At 37.0% G+C, this 27,122-nt stretch overlaps 1 protein-coding gene across 2 annotated transcripts; it reads left to right on the top strand.

Annotated features, from left to right (window-relative positions):
* The first annotated feature begins 2,097 nt into the window (after nucleotides 1–2,097).
* On the top strand, nucleotides 2,098–26,533 carry GNRHR (gonadotropin releasing hormone receptor). 2 transcript variants are annotated; one of them, XM_066386393.1, is made up of 3 exons: nucleotides 2,098–2,616; nucleotides 25,110–25,329; nucleotides 26,289–26,533. In XM_066386393.1, exons 1-3 carry the CDS (start codon nucleotides 2,098–2,100, stop codon nucleotides 26,531–26,533), a joined length of 984 nt encoding a protein of 327 aa, XP_066242490.1. The 2 variants fall into 2 exon arrangements, with proteins under 2 accessions (XP_066242490.1, XP_066242491.1); XM_066386394.1 differs by having other exon boundaries at nucleotides 25,238–25,329; nucleotides 26,289–26,424.
* Nucleotides 26,534–27,122: the final 589 nt, after the last annotated feature.

The following is a 27,122-nucleotide window of genomic DNA, read 5'->3' as shown; positions in this document are numbered from 1 at the left end:
GAAAAGCATCCTTCACATGACTCATCTATTCCTCCTATAATTTTTCTAAAACTTTCTATTTCAGAACAAAAATACTTTATTAGGAAATATTTTTAGACCCTTCAGAAATCCCTTTAGGAAGCCAAATTCCATGTACTGCAGTATAATATTTTATCTAAGTCCAGAAGAAGTAAAAGAAAGCCAATAACTCTGGGCATGTGGTGACAGCCAGGAGAGAGGCCGGGTAAGCAACTGGTTTCAGCTGTTCAAGATCAAGAAGGCAGCCGGCACACAGGTGACATGAGAAGGCGCACAAGACATATCTAACCTAATCTTCTTTACTAACAGAAAAGTTCCTTCAGGGCCTAGATGATGCCATATGTACTATTTTTTTAATCACCTACAAAGGCTAAGAGTATGTATATATACCAGAAATTTAATAACTATTAAATAAATGAATATAAAACAGAAAAAAGTAAAAATATGAACCAACAAGAATAAACCATTTAAGTCAAAAGAAACACCTTTACTTTTAATATTCTTCCAGTTGTGACTGCCACAGAAGTGAACTAGTCAACACAGACAAATCAAGCAGGTGATTTAATAAATTCCAATGTAAGTCATACCAATATTGGTAAATAACATCATCAAAACTCACCATCAAAATTAAAACAGTGGAGGGAAACAGAAGAAGGTAAAGGAGGGATAAATGGTAAGGGAAGGAGACTTGACCTGAGATGGTGAACAGACAGTGCAATGTACAGAAAATGTTATTATAGAATGGTACCCCTGAAATCTATATAATTGTAGGAACCAATTTCATCCCAATAAGGTCAATTAAAAAATAAAATAAGTTGCCTGACCAGGCAGTGGCGCAGTGGATAGAGCGTCTGACTGGGATGTGGAGGACCCAGGTTCGAGACCCCAAGGTCGCCAGCTTGAGTGCAGGCTCATCTGGTTTGAGCAAAAAGCTCACCAACTTGGACCCAAGGTCACTGGCTTGAGCAAGGGTTGGTCTGCTGAAGGCCCATGGTCAAGGCACATATGACAAAGCAATCAATGAACAACTAAGGTGTCGCAACGAAAAACTGATGATTGGTGCTTCTCATCTCTCTTCATTCCTGTCTGTCTGTCCCTATCTATCCCTCTCTCTGACTCTCTCTCTATCTCTGTAAAAAAAAAAAAGAATAAAATAAAATAAGTAAATAAAAACAAAGTTAACACAGCAATACAGAGAAAGTCTTTAAGTGGCCCCAATGTGAAATTATCAGATAATATATAAGGAATATAAGCAAATATTTCATATTACATATATAGAAACATTTAAATGTGGTTACAGCATTTATACAGTTTTCTCTCCCATATCTGGTTACTATATGCAATAATGTACAATAATGGCAAGTATAATGATTAGACAATTATAAAAAGTTTTCTAAGCCAATAATTTTTTAAATAAACATTTTTATTGTAATATAAGCATGAATAATATGACCATTAAATTGATAAATTTGAATGCAGCCCAATTTGTATTAGATCAAACTGATTCTAACCATTAAGGTATTAATTTGTAGATAATGGTTCTAAATTAGTATATTTGTCTGGTGTTTGAATGCATAGTAGTGTGTGGTTGAAAAAGAAAACAAATGTCTTTGAGAAATGTATTAATTTCTTAAAACAACAAATTTTAACTGGATCAAGTTATTTTTTCTTCTTTATTTTCATTTTCATTTGCTTAATGGAATACTAATACTTATTAGTTTTCAGTACCTCTTTATTAAGGTTATTTGAATAACATCCTGAGTACATTTTAAATTCAAAATTAAACTTCAAGTGTCCTTCATTCAGGAAATGTGAAAACCAGGCCATCTGCTGAGGTATCACAGTTACATTTGGCCCTCAGAATGTGTTTGGCAGGCTCTGTTTTAGTATTCTGTTGGATTATAAGCCCACAAAACAAGTTCACCTTGATCTTTCATACTAAATATAAAGTATCTCTGGGACAAAACTTGACACAAATCTAAACCAGTGACAGAAATAAAATAGAACTTTGTGTTCAACCGCAATAAAAATCTAGAAGTACCAGAGACGCACGTCTTGAAGCATTATCAGTTGGGAAATATGGCAAACAATGCTTCTCCAGAACAGAATCAAAATCACTGTGCATCCATCAACAGCAGCAGCCCGCTGATGCAAGGCAACCTCCCCTCCCTGACCTTATCTGGAAAGATCCGAGTCACAGTTACTTTCTTCCTTTTTCTACTGTCCACAACTTTCAATGCTTCTTTCTTGTTGAAACTTAAGAAATGGACTCAGAAGAAAGAGAAAGGGAAAAAGCTCTCAAGAATGAAGGTGCTTTTAAAACATCTGACTTTGGCCAACCTGTTGGAGACCCTGATTGTCATGCCACTGGATGGAATGTGGAACATTACGGTCCAGTGGTATGGGGGAGAGTTCCTCTGCAAAGTCCTCAGCTACCTGAAGCTTTTCTCTATGTACGCCCCGGCCTTCATGATGGTAGTGATCAGCCTGGACCGCTCCCTGGCCATCACGAGGCCCCTAGCTGTGAGCACCAGTAAGCTGGGGCAGTCCTTGATTGGCCTGGCGTGGCTCCTCAGTAGCCTCATTGCTGGACCACAGGTAAACCATCATCATGAACTTGTTAGGATATGGCCAGCACAGATTTTCTATTTAACTTGAGTATTATATAGTATTACTGTATGTCAAAGGCAATATTATATTATCGTTAAGAGGTTGGGCTCTGGAAGTCAGAGAGTAGAGTTTAATTCTCCCATTGTCACCTTGGGTAAATTTCTTAATCTCCTGAGTTTCAATTCCCTTCATTTATATAAAATAGAGGTAGTTGCTACTTTATGCATTTTTGTGAGGATTAAATTAATAACGTATTAACATGTCTAGACTAATTTCTGGTACATAGTAAATACTCCTTCAAAATGTAGCTGTTCTCAAACTTGATCTCATTCCCATCTTGGTCTTCCATCTATTTTCCTTTTTGCTCTGGCTGACACGGTAAATTTAGAGAATCTTTAAGAACTATGAAAATTTGCATGGGTGGGAAATATTTATAAATTGTCTTATTTGGGACATTTCAAGTGGAAATGTTAAGAATTCTGTGATTGCAGTTTAGAGAGGATTATTCTCAGTTAGTATGTTATTCTAAAGTTCGCTGCTGAATAAAGGGGAAAAGTGGAAAATCTTGGACTTTTAGAAATTTGAATGTTTCCTAGATGGTGACTTGAGCTTTTCTGGAGGTAAATTAGACTGTAACAGGCTGTGAGCAAACTGTAAGACTGTTGGTGTAGGCACAGGCCCTCTCCTACAGAGAGAGCGATAGATATCTCTCCAGATTGTTTTCAATAGAGGCTACCTGGTTATTTGACCTACAGAATCTCCCTTTGTCAGCCGTCATATCTCTGAAGCAAACATTTTTGAAAACAGAAAGATCTTTGAATTAACAAATGAGCAAGTTCTCACTCTCTGTCCTAGTAAAATGTACTATAGGATGAACCAAGGGTACAAGAATGTGTCAGTAAGTAAAGTCAGAGTTAACCAGGATCCTTCGGAAACTTGCCTCTACAAATGAACGTCTGTCTATGGTCAGATGGTTTTTAAAAAACACCATGCAGGACTCAATAAATAAATAGTACAAGACACTGGAAAGCTGGGTAACTAAATTTTTTCAACAATTCCTCACTTAACAAACATTTTTTGGCTATTAGATAAATTAAATTAATGTGTGTTTTATGACAGGAAAAAATGAAATGTTTTGATTTCTCTGGAGAAAAGTATATTACACTTATTCTCACAGTGGCTGAATATACAGGAATAGTTTCAGAAAATAATGTCACTTGAAATTAATTTATTTATCTAAGGGCTATGTCCTGAAATTTTCCATTCTGTTTCTTTAAAGTATGAGTGCTTCTTAGTGATTGATTTTGGGGGGAGAAGCTAAACACAGTTAGGTTCTTAAAACTGAAATAAAGAAATTGCTCTAAAAAAATGGAATTCAGTTGTAAAGACAAAATTTATATAAAACTAATATAACTACATACTAAATTGTCTTAAAACTATTACAACTGTCAGAAGAGGGAAAGATGAGTATGAGTTAAAATGGTAAAGGAGGATTTTAGAGTAAAGGTAAAATAAGCTGAATTTTTAAAGAGGAATGGTATTTGGATAGAAAAAGTAAGTCAAGGATCACATATTTTTCAGCAAATGTTGAAAGGATGATTTTCATAGGAAACATGTTTGGCTGAAGAGAAAAATTCAGAGTTGGGACTAGTAAGGAACTAGATTTGGTGGTTGCCCCCTTTTCTTTAACCTCATAGCTCACGATTTCTTTGTCATAAAGTAAAGTGATTGTGTTTGTTTGCCTGTCTTTGCCTTTAATGTATATGCTCCTAAACATCTGAGACTGTTGTGCTCAACTTATTTCATATTCACAGCACTAAATCAGATACCTAGCAAAAATAGAAATTTAAAATGTTTCAATACTCTGCGGTTTTTTCAGGCCAAATAAATCTTGCACATTTTACTAAAAAAAAGTTTGGATAAATGAATCAATGAATGGGGGTATACTGGATTTATAATATAGAAGACATTGATAGCCAGGGGAAAATCTGAAATTCATGTGGGAGCCATATAGCTTTTGTGAGTCCTGTGAGAAGAGTAAAGTAATATTTTTCTTTTTTTTCCCCCGTTTTATTGAGAAAGAATTTACGTACACCATTGTATGATTTTAAGGTGTAACCGGCATGATGATTTGACTTACATATGTTGTGAAATGATATTGAAAATATGCAGTTTATTTTGCTTGTTTTCTTGCGTAAGAATTTATCATAGAAAGTACGTAGATGTAAAAAATAAGTCTTACTTTTCTTTAATCCTGGTATTTTACAAAGTTATCATAATGTACATGCATTGCTATACCCTTCTTTTTTCATTAAAAAAAAAATGCTATATAAAACAACTTGCCCTTTCCTTAGCTGGGAGCTTCTTGGTTTTAATGTTTGTATACATTCAAATGCTCATCACGTGATGATCACAGCCAACACACCCTTACAGAGAATCCAGTCACATACAACCAGCTTCTGTTCGATCTGCCACCTACTTGCCTGCAGCGTTACTAAGTGCAGAGGGTCCTCACTTTGCACAGTGCCATGGTAACTGAGACCCATTGCAAAAAAGGGCACATTTCCAGTCTGCACAAATTTCACTTGAAATGGTACTGTGTCAAGTGAGGCCCAACTGAGTTAATGGATCACTTGCTTCCTTTCTCTCAATGAGAAAACAAACATTACAATGCAAATCTTCTCCCAAGTGTCTTCTTATGCCTTCAGTACATTCTATAAATTGAAATAATGGAGTAAAAGTGTACAAGCATTTTTAAGACACTTTAAAACCTAATGTTAAATTGATTTCCAGCAAAACTGTATATTACTGTTTTTCCTGATACCCTCAATATAGAAAGCACCAGTCTTTCTGAGCTCTCTTGAATACAAATACACAAAAGAGTATCTTTTTTATATTTTTGGTTACTAATATTTTGACTAAATAATTTTAACATTTTTGTTTTTATTGATTTTCTAAACATGACCTTTGACATTTATCTATAAGTTGTTCTAGTGCTTTCAGTGATTTCTTTGAGCTTATTGTATCTTAATAAATGTACCATTTTGGCCCTGGCCGGTTGGCTCAGCGGTAGAGCGTCGGCCTGGCGTGCGGGGGACCCGGGTTCGATTCCCGGCCAGGGCACATAGGAGAAGCGCCCATTTGCTTCTCCACCCCCACACCCCTCCTTCCTCTCTGTCTCTCTCTTCCCATCCTGCAGCCAAGGCTCCATTGGAGCAAAAGATGGCCCGGGCGCTGGGGATGGCTCCTTGGCCTCTGCTCCAGGCGCTAGAGTGGCTCTGGTCGCGGCAGAGCGACGCCCCGGAGGGGCAGAGCATCGCCCCCTGGTGGGCAGAGCATCGCCCCTGGTGGGCATGCCGGGTGAATCCCGGTCGGGCGCATGCAGGAGTCTATCTGACTGTCTCTCCCCGTTTCCAGCTTCAGAAAAATACAAAATAAATAAATAAATAAATGTACCATTTTACCTTTAAAAAAATACACATATTGTGAAATGATTACCACAACAGGTGTAGCTAACATTCATCATCTCATATAGAAACCGTAAGAAAAAAAAAGAAAAAAAGTTTCTCCTTACCTGGCTATAAGAAAGAAGAAAATCTTACCCTTTGCAACAGCATGAATAGATCTGGAAAGTATTATACTAAGTGAGATACGCCAGTCAGAGAAAGACAAGTATCATATGATGTCAGTCACATGTGGATTCTAATGAACAAAATGAAATAACAAGCAAAATAGAGGCAGACTCAAAGATAGAGAGTAGGCTGACAGCTATTGGAGGTAGGAGGGTGTTGGGCACAGGATGGGGTGGAGGGATTGAGCAAAAAAAAAAGAGGAAGAAAGAAAAACTGATGGACAGGGACAGCAGTGTGGTGATTGCCCAGGTAAGTAGAGGAGGATTTAATGGGGATCAGTGGGAATGGACAGTGACTTGACTTGGGGTGGTGAACACACAATATAGTGTAAAAATGATGTGTTGTACAATAGAAACCTGAAGCTTGTATCATTCTGTTAATCAGTCTCACCCAATAAATTCAATAAAAAAGAAACAATATTTCTCCTATGATGAGAACTCTCTTAACAACTTTCTTATATAACATACAGCAGTGTTAACCACAGTCTTCATGCCATATATTCCTAAAATGACTTTTAACAAAAATAGTTTGAGAAAATGTATGTGAAGCGGAGAGAGACAAACAAGCTTTTGCAGATCATCTGGCAAAGAGATGATTAGGTTGAGGACTAGGGTGGTATCAGAGGGACTTGCTAGTAATTACAAGGGACATTTCAAACAAAAAACAAAGCTTGGCAACAAATTGGCTTTAGTAATAGAGAATTAATAATAGAGGGGAGTAGCCCTGGTCAGGTGGCTCAGTGGATAAAGTCATGCTGGCACACCAAGGTTGTAGGTTTGATTGGGTCAGGGCGTACAAGAGGCAATCAATGAGTGTACAGCTAAATGGAACAACTAGGTGGAACAATGAGTTGATGCTTCTATCTCTCAAATCAATGGGAAAAAAATTTTAAAAGAAAAAAAATAATAAAGGGGAGTAAAATAAAGCTTTAATATTTTTTTAGCTAAAGCACTTTAATAGTAAAACCATTGAAACAAACAGGTAGATTTAGAAAAGGAATGTTTGTTTCTTTGTCTGCCTATCTATTTAAAAGGAGAGAAAAGGAAGGCTTTCAAAAGAGCTAAAAACATTTGCTTTAAGACATGATACTGACAGTATAAAGTCGTTGTATAAGTACAGCTCTTTGGAAAGTAGTTGGTAATTTGGAATACTCATATAGATGAAAGCTGAAACAGAAGTAGAAATAAGTCAATTTATGATAATAAGTGAAACACAAACCCACAATTTTGCTCTTTTAAAAGGACTCTCCCAAAACTATAAATAAAATATTGATTTATTAACTCAATTATTTTCAATTAACTGTATCACAGCAATAATAGGGAGAAAATGCCAAATACTTATCTATTTTTATGTAATAAAAAGAAAATATAAATTAACTTTAAATTGTTTAGGCATTTCAAGTAATAATAGCCTGACTTCAAATACATTACTCTACGTAAGAGATTTCTATGAATATGGGTCACAGAAAATAATGATACTGTTTTTATTTTTGTAAAATAAATGACCCATCTTTATTTTCAGCAGCACTTTAAATTTGTAAAGAGCTTTCTGAAGTTTCCTGAAAAACCTAAAACAGTCATATTTTATGTTTACATTATTTACATATTATAATACATATTTATACATTAACTCTATGAAGTACATTAGAACCATGTTATTATCCCCGTTTCACATATAAGAGAGCAACCAAAAAACACCTTTGAAAATAATGATGTTCAAACATTTTTGGCAGTAAGCCAAGTAAGAAATATAGACTACATGGAAACATGGTTTGTGTGTCTTCCTCACACACCTATAACTGAAAACGGCTTTTGTGAAATTAAATATCTATTCTGTTTCTTTTTTTTTTTTTACTGTTGATTACAACTCACTGATAGGCACAATCTGTAGTTTGGAAACCACTGGTTTAAAGGGATTCATTGGTTTTCCCCGTGTGACTTGGCCTGTTGTCTTTTGATTAAGGCTAGTTAATTATACTTTTTGTTATTGCTCTCTGCTATATCTCTGAAGGAAAAAGCTTTCAACCCCATGACTATTATTACATATATTTGATGGTGAAGACAAGAGATAGAGAGGGCTTTTTATTTCTAGATTATGACACACGGTGGGTGTACCTCACGCTTCCCCACACTCTACAGACAAGCCCATTGACAAAGACGCATCCTGTCATGGCTAATACACATTGAAAATATGACTTTAATCTTCATCCCTAGGTGCATAGATTAACTTTCAATTACTTGACTAATTCATTGCTCATTAAAAAATATCTACAAAGTTTGTTGTCAAAACTGAGGCCTGGCAATCTGAATTTATGACATTTTGCCTCTATTCAGAAGAAAACAAATTTCAAGTTGACCACCTTGGTTTTTTATCTTTCCTGATTACTAATCTCAAAAACAAAATTCTATGATGGTTTGGGGATATATTTCCAAAAGTTTATAAGAACTTCTAAACCTTGTATGAATAAGGGAATTTTTTTAAAAATTCTATGCGAAGCCCTAATAAATGAAACAAATATAAGTAAATTTGCTCTGGTTGAATAAGAATCAGGGAGGCCCATTCTCTGTTTGGCCATTCACTAGCCCCAGACATAGTCTCTCTGAAGACCTCACATCTCCCTGCAACAAATAACAAGCAATGGGATAGTAGAAATAGCATGGGTATTGGTTTAAACAAAATTGGTTTCAAATCTCAATTTGAATCTCATCTCTTAACAGCTAAGTAATTCTGTGTAAATTACTTAACTAAGTTTAAATGCAATTGTTATGAATAAATTATAAAGAAGTAAGCCATATAAAATCATCTCCTACAAGATTTCATAACCAATCAGTTAAAGTTCATTCCCTCCTGTCTTTCTGTCTTCATTCCTTCTTTCATCAAGTCAAGAGAAAAAATAATAGGAAAATATGGGTATTAAAATGCACAGCTCTTTGAAAAACAGCAAAGTGAATTGTTTAGATAATGGTTGATTATTTTAATTTTTTCAAAATTATAACATTTATTCTGACTGACAAGTAAATTTGGATGACCTAATCCCTAGTCACCAAATTGTCCTACTCAGTCTGAAAGGCATATGTGTTAGAGCATAATAAATCAAGTTTTAGAGGCATTATTTCTAAAAGGAGGAGGAAGGAAGGAAGGAAGGAAGGAAGGAAGGAAGGAAGGAAGGAAGGAAGGAAGGAAGGAAGGAAGGAAGGAAGGAAGGAAAGAAGGAGGGAAGAAAGGAGGGAGGGAAGGAGGGAGGAAAGAAGAAGAGAAGGAGAGAAGAAGGGAAGGAGGGAGAGAAAAAGGAAGAAAAAGAAAAGAAGAAAAGGGGAAAAAGAAAAAGAAGAGAAAATGGGGGGAAAGACAACAAGCATGATCTGAAAGAATTAATTTAAGAACATCTGTGGTTAGGCTGGTAAGTACATGTTGAAGAGAAAACATTTCCTGAATTAGGTGTGTCCATATATAGTATAATTAAAAATTATATGGTTTTCAATGACAATCATTTAGGACCACAAGAATTCCAGAGTAACAGATTATTTGCAGGAAGAGTTCATATCAGTAGCCCACAGCAGTTTAATATGAAACATTACATTTTGACAGTATTTAAATTCTATAGTTAACCTAGGCCTGCAGGAAAGATATATGAGCCATGCTTTATTCTTTGGTGTTAATATGTGTGGTCTGAAGATGTGGAGGCTTGCCTTGGACACTGAGAATTTGCAGGGCTAGAATGTACTTCCGACTTGACAAACACCTTAAATTCAACAAATACTCATCATACACATACAACATACCAAAAATTGTACTAGAATACAGTAATAGCATAATGATAACAGAAATAACAACAACGATGATAAATAATAGTTATGGAGGACAAAAATATTGAACAGGAATTATGCTAAATGCTTTTGCGTGTATTACTTTGAGTAAGGCTCCCAACAACCCTGTAACTTAGATATAATTACTGTCCTTATTTTTATTCATAAAGAAACTAAGGATAAAAATGTTATAAAACATGCTCAACATTACCATCTAATAGGTGGAGGTGTAAGTATATCCCATTAACTTCATACCTAGAGCTTTTAACTACTACTTTATGTCACACTGCGCAATATTGTCTATTTTTTTTTATCCTGGAGAAGGAAAATTTTAAGGTTAGAATAGATCGTTAAAAGATTTCAGCCTGACCAGGCGGTGGCGCAGTGGATAGAGCGTCGGACTGGGATGTGGAAGACCCAGGTTCGAGACCCCGAGGTCACCGGCTTGAGCGTGGGCTCATCTGGTTTGAACAAAAATTCACCAGCTTGGACCCAAGGTTGCTGGCTCAAGCAAGGGGTTACTCGGTCCGCTGAAGGCCCACGGTCAAGGCACATATGAGAAAGCAATCAATGAACAACTAAGGTGTCGCAATGCGCAACGAAAAACTAATGATTGATGCTTCTCATCTCTCCGTTCCTGTCTGTCTGTCCCTGTCTTTCCCTCACTCTGACTCTCTCTCTGTCTCTATAAAAAAAAAAAAAAAAAAAAAGATTTCAGGAAAAAAAAATATATAGCATATACTTACAAATATATAAACAAATACATATGGGTACATATTTATAAATTGTGTGCCTCAAATTTTTTATTATAATAAGAGTTATAATGTACATAGGTATGCCAAGTGCTATTCTAAGCCCTTTCCAAATATTAATTTGTTTAATTGTCATGACAGCCCCTAGGGATAGATAATATTAACATCTCTGTTTTATAGATGAGGAAACTAAAGTACATTCATCTGAAGACAATTACTTTAGGAAAAGACTAGTTTATGGTGTATTTAGTGTAGGGGTCAGGTGAGAGTTAAAATAACATTTTAAAAAGAAATGAGCATTTGCAATTGACTGTAAATAAGGAAAACAGATCACTCTTGTTTATGGCAAAATAAAGCAAGGGATGAGAGAGATGAAACATAAAGAAGTTAAAGAAATATAATCCAAGGACAAAAGAACCACTAGAAGTAAAGTGATCCCTCTAACAATCATTAAAATGAACATGGCCTTGGAGCATAAAATAAACTGAACCAAGCCTAAAACAAATTAATTTATACACAAGTAACATACTGATTTTTCATACCACTTGACTATATCTCTCTTTTTGGCCTTATCACAGCCTATCTTGTATTGTAGGCATTACATACATGCTATATCTTCCCTACCAAATATTTAATTCCATGACAGCAGAATATATCTGGTTTATCTTTTAGTACAAACAGCACCCAGTATAGTTTTTTTTTCTTCTTTTTTTTCCAGTGTAGTTTTTGACTGAGGCATTGTTTTTAAAATAAGTGTTTGTTAAATAATAATTAAAAAAAGATGATAACCAAAATGCAAATCATAGTACTATATTTTAAAGTCTCTATTATTAAAAGATTCATCATTGTAAGTTAAAAATATAAAATATTAAAGTAAAAATTTGGCCCAGTGCAGAACACAGTCAAACTCAGGTCATCTGATTCCAAGTACAATTGAGAAAGTGCAAAGAGAGGTAAAGATTTTAAGGAAGTATAAGACTCTCAGGTTCTATGAAAAGTAACCTTTCCAAAGACCTCAACTCACATGTATTGGTTCAAATTAAAAACTGAACTTTAAGTAAGGTAGCTTGAAAAGAAACATGGAAAACTGAGAGGGTCACTTTGTATAGAGGAAACAGTTGGTCTGGATCATAAAATAGAATTAGCTGACTGCATGTTTGAGTTGATTATTGGGCGCCCTCTAGTGGATTAATTTTAAAATTATTTTCACTCTCAAAACTGAAAATCGCCCTGGCCAGTTGGCTCAGCAGTAGAGCGTCGGCCTAGCGTGCGGAGGACCCGGGTTCGATTCCCGGCCAGGGCACACAGGAGAAGCGCCCATTTGCTTCTCCACCCCTCCGCCGCACCTTCCTCTCTGTCTCTCTCTTCCCCTCCCACAGCCAAGGCTCCATTGGAGCAAAGATGGCCCGGGTGCTGGGGATGGCTCTGTGGCCTCTGCCTCAGGTGCTAGAGTGGCTCTGGGCAGAGCATCGCCCCCTGGTGGGCAGAGCGTCTCCCCATGGTGGGCATGCCGGGTGGATCCCGGTAGGGCGCATGCAGGAGTCTGTCTGACTGTCTCTCCCTGTTTCCAGCTTTCAAAAAATGCAAAAAACAAAACAAAACAAAAAAAAAAAACCTGAAAATCATCTTAATTACAAGTAAAAGAAACCATGGTATTTTATATTATATTTACTTATAGTTAATTAAATTTTTCTACTGCAAAAGCAAAGAAAGGAAATACATATTTTATAAAAGCGTATTCCCCTCTCACTCCATCACCTCAAAAAGGAAAGAACTACTCAGACTGTTAATTAAATTAAATTTAAATTTACTAATTCAATCAAAAAAATTTTTTTTTTTTTAAATAAATTTTTATTAATGGTAATGGGATGACATTAATAAATCAGGGTACATATATTCAAAGAAAACATGTCTAGGTTATTTTGTCATTAAATTATGTTGCATACCCCTCGCCCAAAGTCAGATTGTCCTTCGCCACCCTCTATCTAGTTCTCTGTGCCCCTCCCCCTCCCCCTAACTCTCCCCCTGTTCTCCCTCCCCCCACCCCTGGTAACCACCACACTCTTGTCCATGTCTCTTAGTCTCATTTTTATGTTCCACCAATGTATGGAATCATGTAGTTCTTGTTTTTTTCTGATTTACTTATTTCACTCCTTATAATGTTATCAAGATCCCACCATTTTGCTGTAAATGATCTGATGTCATCGTTTCTTATGGCTGAGTAGTATTCCATAGTGTATATGTGCCACATCTTCTTTATCCAGTCTTCTATTGAAGGGTTTTTTGGTTGTTTCCATGTCTTGGCCACTGTGAACAGTGCTGCAATGAACATGGGGCTACATGTGTCTTCACGTATCAATGTTTCTGAGGTTTTGGGGTATATACCCAGTAGAGGGATTGCAGGGTCATAAGGTAGTTCTATTTGCAGTTTTTTGAGGAACCACCATACTTTCCTCCACAATGGTTGTACTACTTTACAGTCCCACCAACAGTGAATGAGGGTTCCTTTTTCTCCACAGCCTCTCCAACATTTGCTATTACCCGTCTTGTTGATAATAGCTAATCTAACAGGGGTGAGGTGGTATCTCATTGTAGTTTTGATTTGCATTTCCCTAATAACTAATGAAGCTGAGCATTTTTTCATATATCTGTTGGCCATTTGTATCTCTTCCTGGGAGAAGTGTCTATTCATGTCTTCTTCCCATCTTTTTATTGGATTGTTTGTTTGTTTGTTGTTGAGTTTTATGAGTTCTTTGTAAATTTTGGAAATTAGGCCCTTATCTGAGCTGTTGTTTGAAAATATCATTTCCCATTTAGTTGGCTGTCTGTTTATTTTGATATCAGTTTCTCTTGCTGAGCAAAAACTTTTAATTCTGATGTAGTCCCATTCATTTATCTTTGCCTTCACTTCTCTTGCCATTGGAGTCAAGTTCATAAAATGTTCTTTAAAACCCAGATCCATGAGTTTAGTACCTATGTCTTCTTCTATGTACTTTATTGTTTCAGGTCTTATATTTAGGTCTTTCAATCAAAAATTTTTAAATGCTGTCTCTAATTTGTTTAAAATAAAAGAAATCTTGGCAACAAAAGCAAAAATAAACAATTGGTACTGCATTAAATTAAAAGGCTAATGCACAGCAAAGGAAACTATCAATGAAATTAAAAGACAAACTGTCTTTAAAAAAATAAAAAGACAAACTGTCAAATAAGAGGAAATATTTGCAAATCATGTATCTGATAAGGGGTTAATATCCAAAATACAGTCATTTTCCCTCAACCATGTTTATGACAGTGGTCCCACAGGATTACAATGGAACTGAAAATTCCTATCAGCTAGGGAATGTTGTAGCTCTCCTATCACAATGCATTTTACAAACACCATTGTGTTACAGCTGTCTACAGTATTCAGTACAGTAACATGCTGTACAGGTTTATTTCCTAGGAGCTGTAGGAAAACAGAATTTTTCATCCCAAAATATGTCATTTGGGCATAAGGATTATTTTAGGCTGGTTAATTTTAAGAAACAGCAGATATGGTGGAAGCTCTAGAAATAAAAAAACTAGAAGTTATCCTTTATTTAAAAAAATGCCATTGTAAAGGAAATCTCCAATTGTAAGGGTTTCTCTCTCCCAATCCAAGAAAAGGGTATGATGTTGTCTCTAGAAACTCTTAACAATGCAACAGACATTAAATCTATATAACATAACTAACTTTCTCCACCCCCAACATCTTTCCTCTTTAGCTGAAGATGGTATTTAACGTGGTGACTTCAGCCACTTCGGCAAGTTATCTGTTTTGAGGTATACATGTTATTAAACTTTTATTTGTTATTCTCTTTTTAACTTTTTATAAAATTCATTTTAGAGAGGGAAGAGAGAGAGAGAAGGTTGGGGAGGAGCAGGAAGCATTAACTCCCATATGTGCCTTCACCAGGTAATCCTGGGGTTTCAAACCAGCGACCTTAGCATTCCAGGTCAACACTTTATCCACTGCGCCACCAAAGGTCAGGCTATTATTCTCTTATTAATCTGTCCTTTATTACAAAGGGTCGCCACCAAGAACCCAGTAGGGTAAAAGAAAAATTATCTTTCCTCCCCTCCAGAGCTATGCTATCAAGGTTTGTATAAGTATACTCTATGATGTTTGTACTGTAACAAGATCACCTAACTATGCATTTCTCAGAACAGATCCTCATTGTTAGGTGGCACATGAGTGTATATAAAGAATCCATACAACTCAATAGCAAAAAAACCAAACAAACAACTTAATTTAAAAATGAGCAGAGGATATGAATATATATTTTTACAAGGAAGACATACAAATGATCAATAGTACATGAAAATGTGTTCAACATCAGTAATGATCAGAGAAATGCACATCAAAGCCATGTGGAGATATCACCTCACACCTGTTAGAATGGCTATTATCAAAAAGACAAGAAATAGTAAGTTTTCATGAGGATGTGGACAAAAGGAAACCCTTCTGCACTGCTGGTAGGAATGCAAATAGATACAGTCACTATAGAAAACAGTATGGAGTTTCCTCAAAAAACTTAAATTGAAAATACTGTCTGATCCAGTAACTCCATTTCTGGGTATTTATCTTAAGAAAACAAATATACTAAGCGAAAAAGATATATACACTCCCATGTTCACTGTAACATTAGTTACAATAGCCAAGATATGAAAATTACCTGTGTTCATTGATGGATGAATGGATAAAAAAAATGTGATCATAGATGATAGATAGATGATAGATAGATAGATAGATAGATAGATAGATAGATAGATAGATAGATAGATAGGCAGGCACACATACTCAATGAAATGTTATTCAAGCATAAAAAAAGAAAGAAATTGGCCCTGGCCAGTGGTTCAGTGAATAGAGCGTTGGCCTGGTGTATGGATGTCCTGGGCTCAATTACTGATCAGGGCACACAGGAGAAGTGACCATCTGCTTTTCTCCTTCTCCTTCTCCCCCTTTTCTCCTTCTTCTTTTCCTGCAGCCAGTGGCTCAATTGGTTCAAACAGGGCCCTAGGCACTGAGTAGAGTTCAGTTGATTTGAGCAGCTGCCGCAGAAGGTGTTGCCTAGGTGGATCCCAGTCAGGGCACATGTGGGAGTCTTTCTCTTAATTTCTCTTCTCTCATCTAAAAATAAATAAATAAGTAAAAAGAAAAAAAGAAAAAAATTGGCCTTAGCTGTGTAGCTCAGTGGATAAAGTGTCAGTTTGGTGCACAAAGGTCATTGGTTCAATCCTGGGTCAAGGGGCATATAAAAAGCAATCAAGTCGGCCCTGGCCAGTTGGCTCAGTGGTAGAGAGTCGGCCTGGCATGCGGGAGTCCCGGGTTCGATTACCGGCCAGGGCACACAGGAGAAGCGCCCATCTGCTTCTCCACCCTTCCCCCTCTCCTTCCTCTCTGTCTCTCTCTTCCCCTCCCACAGCCAAGGCTCCATTGGAGCAAAGTTTGCCCCGGGTGCTGGGGATGGCTCTGTGGCCTCTGCCTCAGGCGCTAGAATGGCTCTGGTTGTGGCAGAGCGACGCCCCAAGATGGGTGGGGCATCGCCCCCTGCTGGGCATGCCGGGTGGATCCCGGTCGGGCGCATGCGGGAGTCTGTCTGACTGCCTCCTCATTTCCAACTTTGGAAAAATACAAAAAAAAAAAAAAAAAAAAAAAAAGCAATCAAGTCAAAGTAATGATGGCAAGAGAGATAACCTTAATCTCTTCCCTTGAAATTTCAACAAATTAGCTATAATGCAGTAAAAGAACCCCAGCTGGTATCTCAGGCTTGCCTGAAAAGATCTATGGGAAGGACTGAGAAAGAGGGTGGAAAATACGACTCACTCTCAGTCAGCTTTGGAGAAGAGAGAAACCTGGATTGTCTGGGGTTTTGTCCACTGGGGCTCCAGACAGGGAAGAAGCCTGGAGTAACTGGGTCTCCTTCTGCCAGGAGGAGTGATGAGATTGAAGAACAACAGAAGGGGAGATACTAAACCAAAGCAGTGTCAGAACGAGGGGTCAATGCCAGTGTTCCCAGGGTCTGCCCACAGCCCACACTTGGCACAGAGGCAAAGAAAACCAAAGTGTGTCCCCTCCCCCCCAGCCTCCCAGATCTTACCTCCTTCACCTCGTGGTACAGAAAGTGGCAAAGGCAAAGGTTTACCCTGCAGCTAGTTCTCCAGAGACACTCTCTCCCCTAAAGAACAGGTGCTTTGTGTCTGGTCCCCTGGTCTGTTGAAACATGGGGAGAAGAGCCCAGAGGCCTGAGATGATCATTGCTAAATCTATAAAGCTGTAGGCCTTCACAACACTTCCCACCCATCATCACAATGGCAGCCCCACCTCCATCATTGTGACAGCAACATCTCAGAGGAGATCAGCCCAAGAATTTCTCAAAGCCAAAATATGTAATACAGCACCACCTACTGGAATACATCAGGAAAACCTTCCATAACTGAAATCTCTTTTATTTTGAATTTCATTTTCTTTTATTTTTAAATTTTTTATTATTTTTGTGAAAATATTTTGTTTTTGCTTTTGTTATTTTTGTAGTTTTCTCTTTTATTTTTTATTTTTAATATTTTTCTATTTGTTCTTGTATTTTTTATTTTAATTTAGTTTAGTTTAATTAGGTTAAATTCCTTAACAATTCCACTCTCAAATTCCATCCAGGAAGAAGAAAATGAATATCATAGCTACACAAGAAAGAGATGTAGTTCAGAAAGAAAATTTTAAATTTCCAGAAAGCAATCTCAGCCAGATATAAACCTTGGAGTTAAACAGTAGAGAATTCATAATCGAAGTTCTGAAAATACTCAATGAGATGCGAGAAAACACTGATAGTCAATATAATTAACTCAGAAAACAAATTAATTAACAAAATGAATACTTCACAAAGGAGATTGAAACTTTAAAAAAGAAGCAAACAGAGATGAAGAAATCAATACATGAATCGAAAATGAGGTAGCAAGTTCACCTAATAGCACAGGCCAGATGGAGGAGAGAATCAGTAATGTCAAAGACAAGCAACTAGACAAAGGACAGAATCTCAAATTTTAAAAAATTATAGAGCTCTACATAAATTGTATTGCTCAATCAGAAAAAGCAATATAAGAATAATGGGTATATCAGAAAAAGAAAAGAAAAAGAAGGAAATGGAAAGCCTATTCAAAGAAATCATTGATGAGAACTTCCCAAGCCTATGGAAAGAGGTAGATTCTCAAATCCAAGAAGCAAACAGAATGCCAAGTGACCTCAACTCAAACAGAACTTCTCCAAGGCACATCATTATAAAATTGTCAAAAATCAATGACCAAGAAAGAATCCTCAAGGCAGCTAGAGAAAAGAGAACATAACATATAAAGGAAGGCCCACCAAACTATTATCAGACTTCTCAGCAGAAACTCTACAAGCCAGAAGACCCAAACATTCAAAGTACTGAAAGAGAGGAACTACCAGCCAAGACTACTATAACTATCAAAGTTATCCATCAAATATGAAGGAGAAATAAAAACTTTTCCAGATATACAGAAGCTCAGGGAATTTATCACCAGAAAACCCCAACTGCAGGAAATACTCAAGGGGTTAGTCTATCAGATACAAAGAACAAAACAAAATAAATTACAAGTAAAAGCTCTAACAAGGTCACAATAAAAACAAGGATAATCTGTGATAACAATAATATAAAAGGGGATAGGATGAAGATCTACAGTCACATCACAAAGGACAGATGGAGTGCGGAAGCACTGATAACACAAAGGACTCTTGTACATTTGACAATTTTTCTCTTAATACCCTAATGGCAACAGAACAAGCACACACAAAAAAAATACTGAAGCACATAGCTTAAAAAAAAAAAAAGAAACAGGCCCTGGCCAGTTGGCTCAGTGGATAAAGTGTCGGTCCGTTGTGCGGAATCCCAGGTTTGATCCCCGGCCAGGGTACACACGAGAAGCAACCATCTGCTTCTCTTCCTCTCCCTCTCCCACTTCTCTGCCTCTTCAGCTCTCACAGCCAGTGGCTCAACTGTTTTGAGAGTCAGCCCTGGCCTCTGAAGATAGCTTGGTTGATCGGAGCATCGCGCCCCCCCCCCCCGACAGGAGTTGCCAGGTGGACACTGATAAGGTGCTTGTGGGAGTCAGTCTCTCTACCTCTCCTCCTCTCACTAAAAAAACAAAAAACAGAGAAGGAGTGGTCTGGTCCCAAGCTCACCATGGCAGAGGCACCCAGCAGTGTTTGGACTTGGGGATACGGCCCCATGGTTCTGGGAGCAGGAAGGCAAAGGTACCCAAGAACCAGGACCTCCAGAGGTCACACACTGGACACTCAGCCCCAGTGAAAGGAAGGGAGGCAGAGAGGCTCCAGCATGTGCCCCAATTGGGATCCATCCAGCAGGCCCACTAGGGGGCAATGCTCTGCCCATCTGGGGAGTTGCTCTGCTGCTCAGCAGCCTAGCTCTTCTTAACACCTGAGGCGGAGGCCATGGAGCCATCCTCAACACCCGGGGCTGACTTGCTCAAACCAATCAAGCCATGGCTGCTGGAGGGGAAGAGAGAGAGAGAAAGAGAAAGAGAGAGAAGCGGTAGGGAAGAGAAGCAGATGGTCACTTCTCCGGTGTACCCTGACTGAAAATCGAACCCAGGAGAGCACACACTGGGCAGACACTCAACCATTGAGCCAACCAGCCAGGACCCATTCCTAGTGTTTCATTAAAGTCAACTTAATAATAAAAAACAAAAACATTATTTGGTTATTTCTCTATTATAAGGTTGTTTTGGCCCTGGCCGGTTGGCTCAGTGGTAGAGCATCGGCCTGGCGTGCAGAAGTCCTGGGTTTGATTCCCGGCCAGGGCACACAGGAGAGGCGCCCATCTGCTTCTTCACCCCTCCCCCTCTCCTTCCTCTCTGTCTCTCTCTTCCCCTCCCGCAGCCGAGGCTCCATTGGAGCAAAAGATGGCCCAGGCGCTGGGGATGGCTCTGTGGCCTCTGCTCCAGGCGCTAGAGTGGCTCTGGTTGCAACAGAGCGACACCCCGGTGGGCGTGCCGGGTGGATCCCGGTCAGGTGCATGCGGGAGTCTATCTGACTGCCTCTACGTTTCCAGCTTCAGAAAAATACAAAAAAAAAAAAGTGGTTTTACTCTTTATAATGAATAAATATGCTGCAGGTAGATGTTTTTAAATAATGTAAATAATCTGTTCTCTGCAAGCTTTCACCAATGTTTTTACAGTCATTGATGATCCTTGCCTGAATCACTTATTATAGTGATTAACACTATTTCCATTGTTCTTTTATACCGTAACAAAGAGCTTTCCCTTTCCCCATTTGTTTGCTGTTGTTTTGTCATTTATTTCAGCATGTGCCCATAAATTCTTTATTCAATATTTTATCATTTTTATCAGTTTTTTAAAATTTTTCATTAAATTAATGGAATGACGTTGCTTAATAAATTTAGACAAGTTTCAGGAGCACAATTCTACAAAACATCATTTATATATTATATTGTGTATTCACCGCCCCAAGTCAGATCTCCCTAGGTCACCATCTATTCCCTTTCTAGCCTTCTTCTTCTTACCCCCTCCTTTCCCTCCTGCAGTCCTACACAGTTGTCTTTGCCTGTAAGGTTTTTTTCTTTGCTTAATCCAGTGGTTCTCAAACTTTTTGAAGTCGGGGAGCATTTAAAATCCTACAAATAACTGTAGGCACACTATATGCAAATTTCTGAGAAATATGTTATAATAAGTGAAATATTAAAGAAAAAATATAAAATCCAAGCATGCTTTTATGGTAATTAAATGAAATAAATATGACAAAATTAAATTTATTCTGACATTTAAAAACATTTTTATGTTACATTTTTTGAGTTATGCTTTTTAGAATTCGTAAAATGGAGGGATTAAAAATTTTTTAAAGCCACAAAAAAGTTATCTTTTTATATATATATATAGATACATTCTTAGTAAGATTTAGTAAATTCGGCAGGTGCCAGTGCAAATGTGTTAAGTTTTTGCATTCTTGTGTTTATGAGATACATGAGCCTGATGTGTCCTAGTGATTTCGTCAATGTTTGGGCAGCAAATATTTGAAAGGCAAACTCTCATTTTCTCATCAATACATTGAAGAATTCCTCTCTTTTACTCTTAATTGTGTTGAGGGTAGAAAATTCTAATTCACATAAATAGGATGTTAAAAATTGTAGTAAAATGTTCAAAGCTTTTTTAGATATTGCCACATATTCTTCTTTTATAGAAATCCAAAAGGCTTCAAGAGACAATTCCTTATGTTTAATCATCGATCCACGATCAGTGGATATAGCTGCCAGTTCTTCTTCTGTTAATATTAAACCAAAATCACTTGAAGCTTCCATGAATGAGTTTCTAATCCAATTGTATTGTTCAGTGTGAAGTGATGGAAAATGCTATAAATTAAATTTTACCTGTCAGCCTTCTGCTCACTTAACTTTTGCTCACTTCCAAAATCGGACTCTTTAATATCATACTTCTTTTTGAGAAATCTACCTATTTTATTTGGATGTATTTATCTAAAAATAATATAATGATATGTTAATAATAAATATAATAATGATGTGTTAACAAAAAGAGTGGTATTTCCATAATGAATGGTATAATAGAGTAACTATATTTATTGATATTTTTATATCTGGGCACATGCCGCTAACCAGCGCAGCTAGTAATTCTAGTTCCCGAGTGGGGATGGTGAAGAATTAAGAAAATACAGGGTCGGGCTGGCCCTGTAATTGCTGCTGGCAAGAACAAAGCATGCCCAAAAACCGCATCTTGCTTTATTTATAGGGCAAAGTGGACCATTAGCAAATCATTGAGATCTTTGATCATGTTTCCAAGGCAACCCAAGAACTTTACCAATAACAGAAAACCCCCACCATACATATCATCTTAACTTTAGAGCAAACAAAGGATAGAAGAAACTTGCCCCCAGTCTTTCTGGGAACATGGGGGGTAGTGTAAACAATCCAGCACCACAGCTTAACAGCCTTCTGTAACCTAATCAGGCAAGTGAAGTGGGGGGTTGAGCAGACTGTCAGCTTACAGCCAATTCCCCACACCTCTGTCCCCCAAAAATCTAAACTCCAAAAACCCTGTTGGTTTTTTGGTCCCCAACAGGCACATACTGAATTTTTCTGGAATACCTTAAAGTGCACCTGAAAATCACCAGGTATTCCAGAAAAACCAGTGGACTGCACTGGTGCGCCCTGGCACACACTTTGAGAACCACTGGCTTAATCCTTTTACCCTTTTCACAAGCCCTCCAACCCCTAGCCCCTCTGACAGCTGTCAGTCTGGTCTTCATATCTATTAATCTGTTTCTATTTTGTTTGTTAGTATATTTTGCTCTTTAGGATTACACAAATAAGTGAAATCATATGGTACTTATCTTTTTCTGACTGGCTTACTTCACTTAGAATAATAAACTCCAGTTTTTTTCTGTAATGTCTTACTTAATCTTTCCTAGATTTGGCCAATGGGAGCTCTTTCAAGCTGGCTTCTGAGTTCTTTTGACAACTCCATCATTTTCTGACAACTTTTTGGCTTTTGGCACAAGCTGATCCAAGCACATATTGTACTTTGCTTGTTCCAGCCTTGGCATCACCCACTTCTCAAATGAGCTCTTGTTTTTATGGTAGAGAATGACAGAAACCAAGATCTGGGCACTAATGTGTCAGGGGTCTCTTAAAAGATAGAGCTGATGGGGGCATTACAATACCTGACTTTAAACTATATTATAGGGCCACAATAATCAAAACAGCATGGTATTGGCAGAAAAATAGACACTCAGACCAATGGAACAGAATAGAAAGCCCAGAAATAAAACCACATATATATGGTCAAATAATCTTTGATAAAGGGGCCAACAACACACAATGGAGAAAAGAAAGCCTCTTCAACAAATGGTGTTGGGAAAACTGGAAAGCCACATGCAAAAGAATGAAACTCGACTACAGCCTGTCCCCGTGTACTAAAATTAATTCAAAATGGATCAAAGACCTAAATATAAGACCTGAAACAATAAAGTACATAGAAGAAGACATAGGTACTAAACTCATGGACCTGGGTTTTAAAGAACATTTTATGAACTTGACTCCAATGGCAAGAGAAGTGAAGGCAAAGATAAATGAATGGGACTACATCAGAATAAAAAGTTTTTGCTCAGCAAGAGAAACTGATATAAAAATAAACAGACAGCCAACTAAATGGGAAATGATATTTTCAAACAACAGCTCAGATAAGGGCCTAATTTCCAAAATTTACAAAGAACTCATAAAACTCAACAACAAACAAACAAACAATCCAATAAAAAAATGGGAAGAAGACATGAATAGACACTTCTCCCAGGAAGAGATACAAATGGCCAACAGATATATGAAAAAATGCTCAGCTTCATTAGTTATTAGGGAAATGCAAATCAAAACTACAATGAGATACCACCTCACCCCTGTTAGATTAGCTATGATCAACAAGACGGGTAATAGCAAATGTTGGAGAGGCTGTGGAGAAAAAGGAACCCTCATTCACTGTTGGTGGGACTGTAAAGTAGTACAACCATTATGGAGGAAAGTATGGTGGTTCCTCAAAAAACTGCAAATAGAACTACCTTATGACCCAGCAATCCCTCTACTGGGTATATACCCCAAAACCTCAGAAACATTGATACGTGAAGACACATGTAGCCCCATGTTCATTGCAGCACTGTTCACAGTGGCCAAGACATGGAAACAACCAAAAAGCCCTTCAATAGAAGACTGGATAAAGAAGATGTGGCACATATACACTATGGAATACTACTCAGCCATAAGAAACGATGACATCAGATCATTTACAGCAAAATGGTGGGATCTTGATAACATTATAAGGAGTGAAATAAGTAAATCAGAAAAAAACAAGAACTACATGATTCCATACATTGGTGGAACATAAAAATGAGACTAAGAGACATGGACAAGAGTGTGGTGGTTACCAGGGGTGGGGGGAGGGAGGACAGGGGGAGAGTTAGGGGGAGGGGGAGGGGCACAGAGAACTAGATAGAGGGTGGCGAAGGACAATCTGACTTTGGGCGAGGGGTATGCAACATAATTTAATGAGAAAATAACCTAGACATGTTTTCTTTGAATATATGTACCCTGATTTATTAATGTCATCCCATTACCATTAATAAAAATTTATTTAAAAAAAAAAAAAAAAAAGATAGAGCTGAAAAATAAATAAATGTACACACACATGCATACACATAAATATATATATATATATGTACATATATATATATAGACATTTTTCTTACTTTTTTTATAGCCATGTAGCACTCCATTATGTGGTCTACCATAGTTTATTCAGCTACTGTTCTTGAATTGGTATTTAGATATTTTCACTGCTTTTCAACAATGCCTGTGCAGATGTATTTTCATATAATGGAGGCAGGGGTATATCTTCAGAGTAAATTCCTTGATATAAGATTACTGGATCAAAAGTAAATTGATATGCATTATGCTAGTTATCACAAAATACCCCTCCATAATGGTTGTACCAATTTGCATTCCTGCTAGCAATGTATGAGTGTCCTTGTTTCCCCACAGTCTTGCCATGAGACTTTGTTGCCTTTCTTTCCAATTTTTGGCAATCTTGATAGTGAAAAATGGCATTTCAGTGTAGCCTTAATTAACATTTCTCTTATCATAAGTGAGGTTAAACATCTTTTCATATGCTTTAAAGCCACTGTATGTATGTATATGTATGTATATATATATATATATATGTACGTATATTAGGTGTGAACTCTCTGTTTATATCTTTTGACCACTTTATTGGGGTTTTCTGTCTCATAAATAAAATTTAAATATCTATCTTGGGGACACATTTCAAAAGCCACATACAGTTATAGATGCTGCAGATGAAACGATAAAATTACTTGCAGAGTTAAAAAAAAAATTACTTGCAGAGTTTACTCAACATAATTGTGCCAGAAATTGAAGTACAAACAAGGTTTAAATCCTGGGTTGAGAGCTGCTCTGCAAGGTTGAAATAATTCCCAAAAAGTCCCAAGTCCTAAGAATCCGTTCACATTACCCAAACATATTTTAAGTAAAGATCCACTTATAACTTTACATAGAAATTGCAAATATCAACGAACTTAGCGATTGCTTTGGACAGCAACATGCCAGAAGGTTAGCAAAATGCAGAAGAGAAAACTTTCAAGAAAACATGCCAATACTGTTTGAAATAAAGTAACACAACTTTTTAATTTTTTTTCTTTTTTTATACAGTTATATATCTTCAGGATGATTCATTTAGCTGATGGCTCTGGACAGTCAGAAGGTTTCTCTCAGTGTGTAACACACTGCAGTTTTCCACAATGGTGGCATCAAGCTTTTTACAACCTTTTCACCTTCAGCTGCCTCTTCATCATCCCTCTTCTCATCATGTTGATCTGCAATGCAAAAATCATCTTTACCCTGACACGGATCCTTCGCCAAGATCCCCACAGTATGTATTCTTTAGATTTGGTGTTAATTGTGGGTAAATGGTTTGTAAACAGCAATACCCAGAGTGGCACTTACTATGTGCCAGATACTGTTGTAAGCAGTTTACATATATTAACTCATTTAACATTCATAATCACCCCAGGAGGTATATTTTTCTCCAGTTTACAGATGAGGTTATATCTCCTATTGTTCCAATTTGCACCATGGAATTAAAGATGAAAGGACAAATTACCTCATTTACCCAGTATAAGCATGACAAATTGTTCCTACTGGGCCATCACAACCCTGTATCAAACACCTGATATCTAGAAATAGTGAAGTAAAATTTATTAAATGGTAGCTAATATATTTGTTAAAATTAAACTGTTCTGTTTCACATCATCTCTTTTATAGTCTCACAAAGTGTGTGTGTGTGTGTGTGTGTGTGTGTGTGTGTGTGTGTTGGATATGTGGAATGTTGTTGAATATGTAATGAACTACTGCATCTGAAACTTGACAAGTGTGGTTGTGGGGGTTTTTTGGTTTGTTCTTTTTGTTAGTTTGTTTTTTGTTTCAGTAACTTAGTGCTTTCTCAAAAACTAGGATTTATAAATTTATGCCACAGTTTGCATGACAACCAAGATGCAGTGAATTCAACTCTGCTTAACCTGTCTTCTCTCTTAAATTTATATTTTGAGGGTTTGAGTTACCCCTATATTTCAAATCCATATTCATTTGATGGAAAGTTAATTTTAAGAGCACTATCTATCATCTTTTAATATTTTCTGTTCATTATATGATAGTGTAGAAAACTTGAAATATAAACATGCTTTTCCAACAAATTATCATGATTCAAAACATTGGAAATTTGCTTCCATTATATTTATTAGGTTGAATTAGTAAATCTCTCTCCCTCTTTGTCCATTTTAGTTTTATAATAAAACTGGTCTTTATATGCCTGCTCTTTTATCTTTCTAATAGAACTGCAACTGAATCAATCCAAGAACAATATACCAAGAGCTCGGCTGAGGACCCTAAGGATGACGGTTGCATTTGCCACTTCATTTACTATCTGCTGGACTCCCTACTATGTCCTTGGAATTTGGTATTGGTTTGATCCTGAAATGTTAAATAGGGTGTCAGATCCAGTGAATCACTTCTTCTTTCTCTTTGCTTTTTTAAATCCATGCTTTGATCCACTTATATATGGATATTTCTCTTTGTAATGATTAGACTACATAGGGAGTCTTGTAAAGAAGTGCCAGGGAATGAATTTTTCCATTTGGCAATGATAAACAGGTTGCAGCATACATACTTATAAACAAAGCAGAGTTTAAACTTATGTTATCATCCTTATTTTTTTTAATTGCATTGTCAGAGACAAGGAAAAAAAATACTTCAGGTAAAATCTTGCCATATTTTTCCTTAATGATAAGCTTCTGAATTAATCTCTGCCCTGTCTTAGCTACTATAACACATTATATAAGTTTCCTATTACTTTCTTCTTGTATAATAATCTATAAATATTTAAAATAACCCTGGCCTAAGGCAAATAGATGCAAAAAAGTAAGGCCGAGAAACCACAACACAGTCTTAACCTCAGCAATCCTTGGAGAGTTTTTCTCCAAAAGGGCTTAGCAGCGACTACAATCTTATGCCACAATAATATGTGGAGCACAGAGACAGTATTTCCTCTCCCCACAAAATCAATTTTACCTCCTATAATTAAAAAAAATGCAATCAATCTATTTTTTTCTTTCCCCTCAAAAGCATTCTGGTGTTTGGAGTATTCAGAAACTACCCATATTCACTCTA

Source organism: Saccopteryx leptura, chromosome 5 (genome assembly GCF_036850995.1).
Source record: "Saccopteryx leptura isolate mSacLep1 chromosome 5, mSacLep1_pri_phased_curated, whole genome shotgun sequence".
Lineage (NCBI taxonomy): Eukaryota > Metazoa > Chordata > Mammalia > Chiroptera > Emballonuridae > Saccopteryx > Saccopteryx leptura.
The sequence above is the reverse complement of the archived record's forward strand: the minus strand, read 5'-3'. Positions and strand labels throughout refer to the sequence as shown.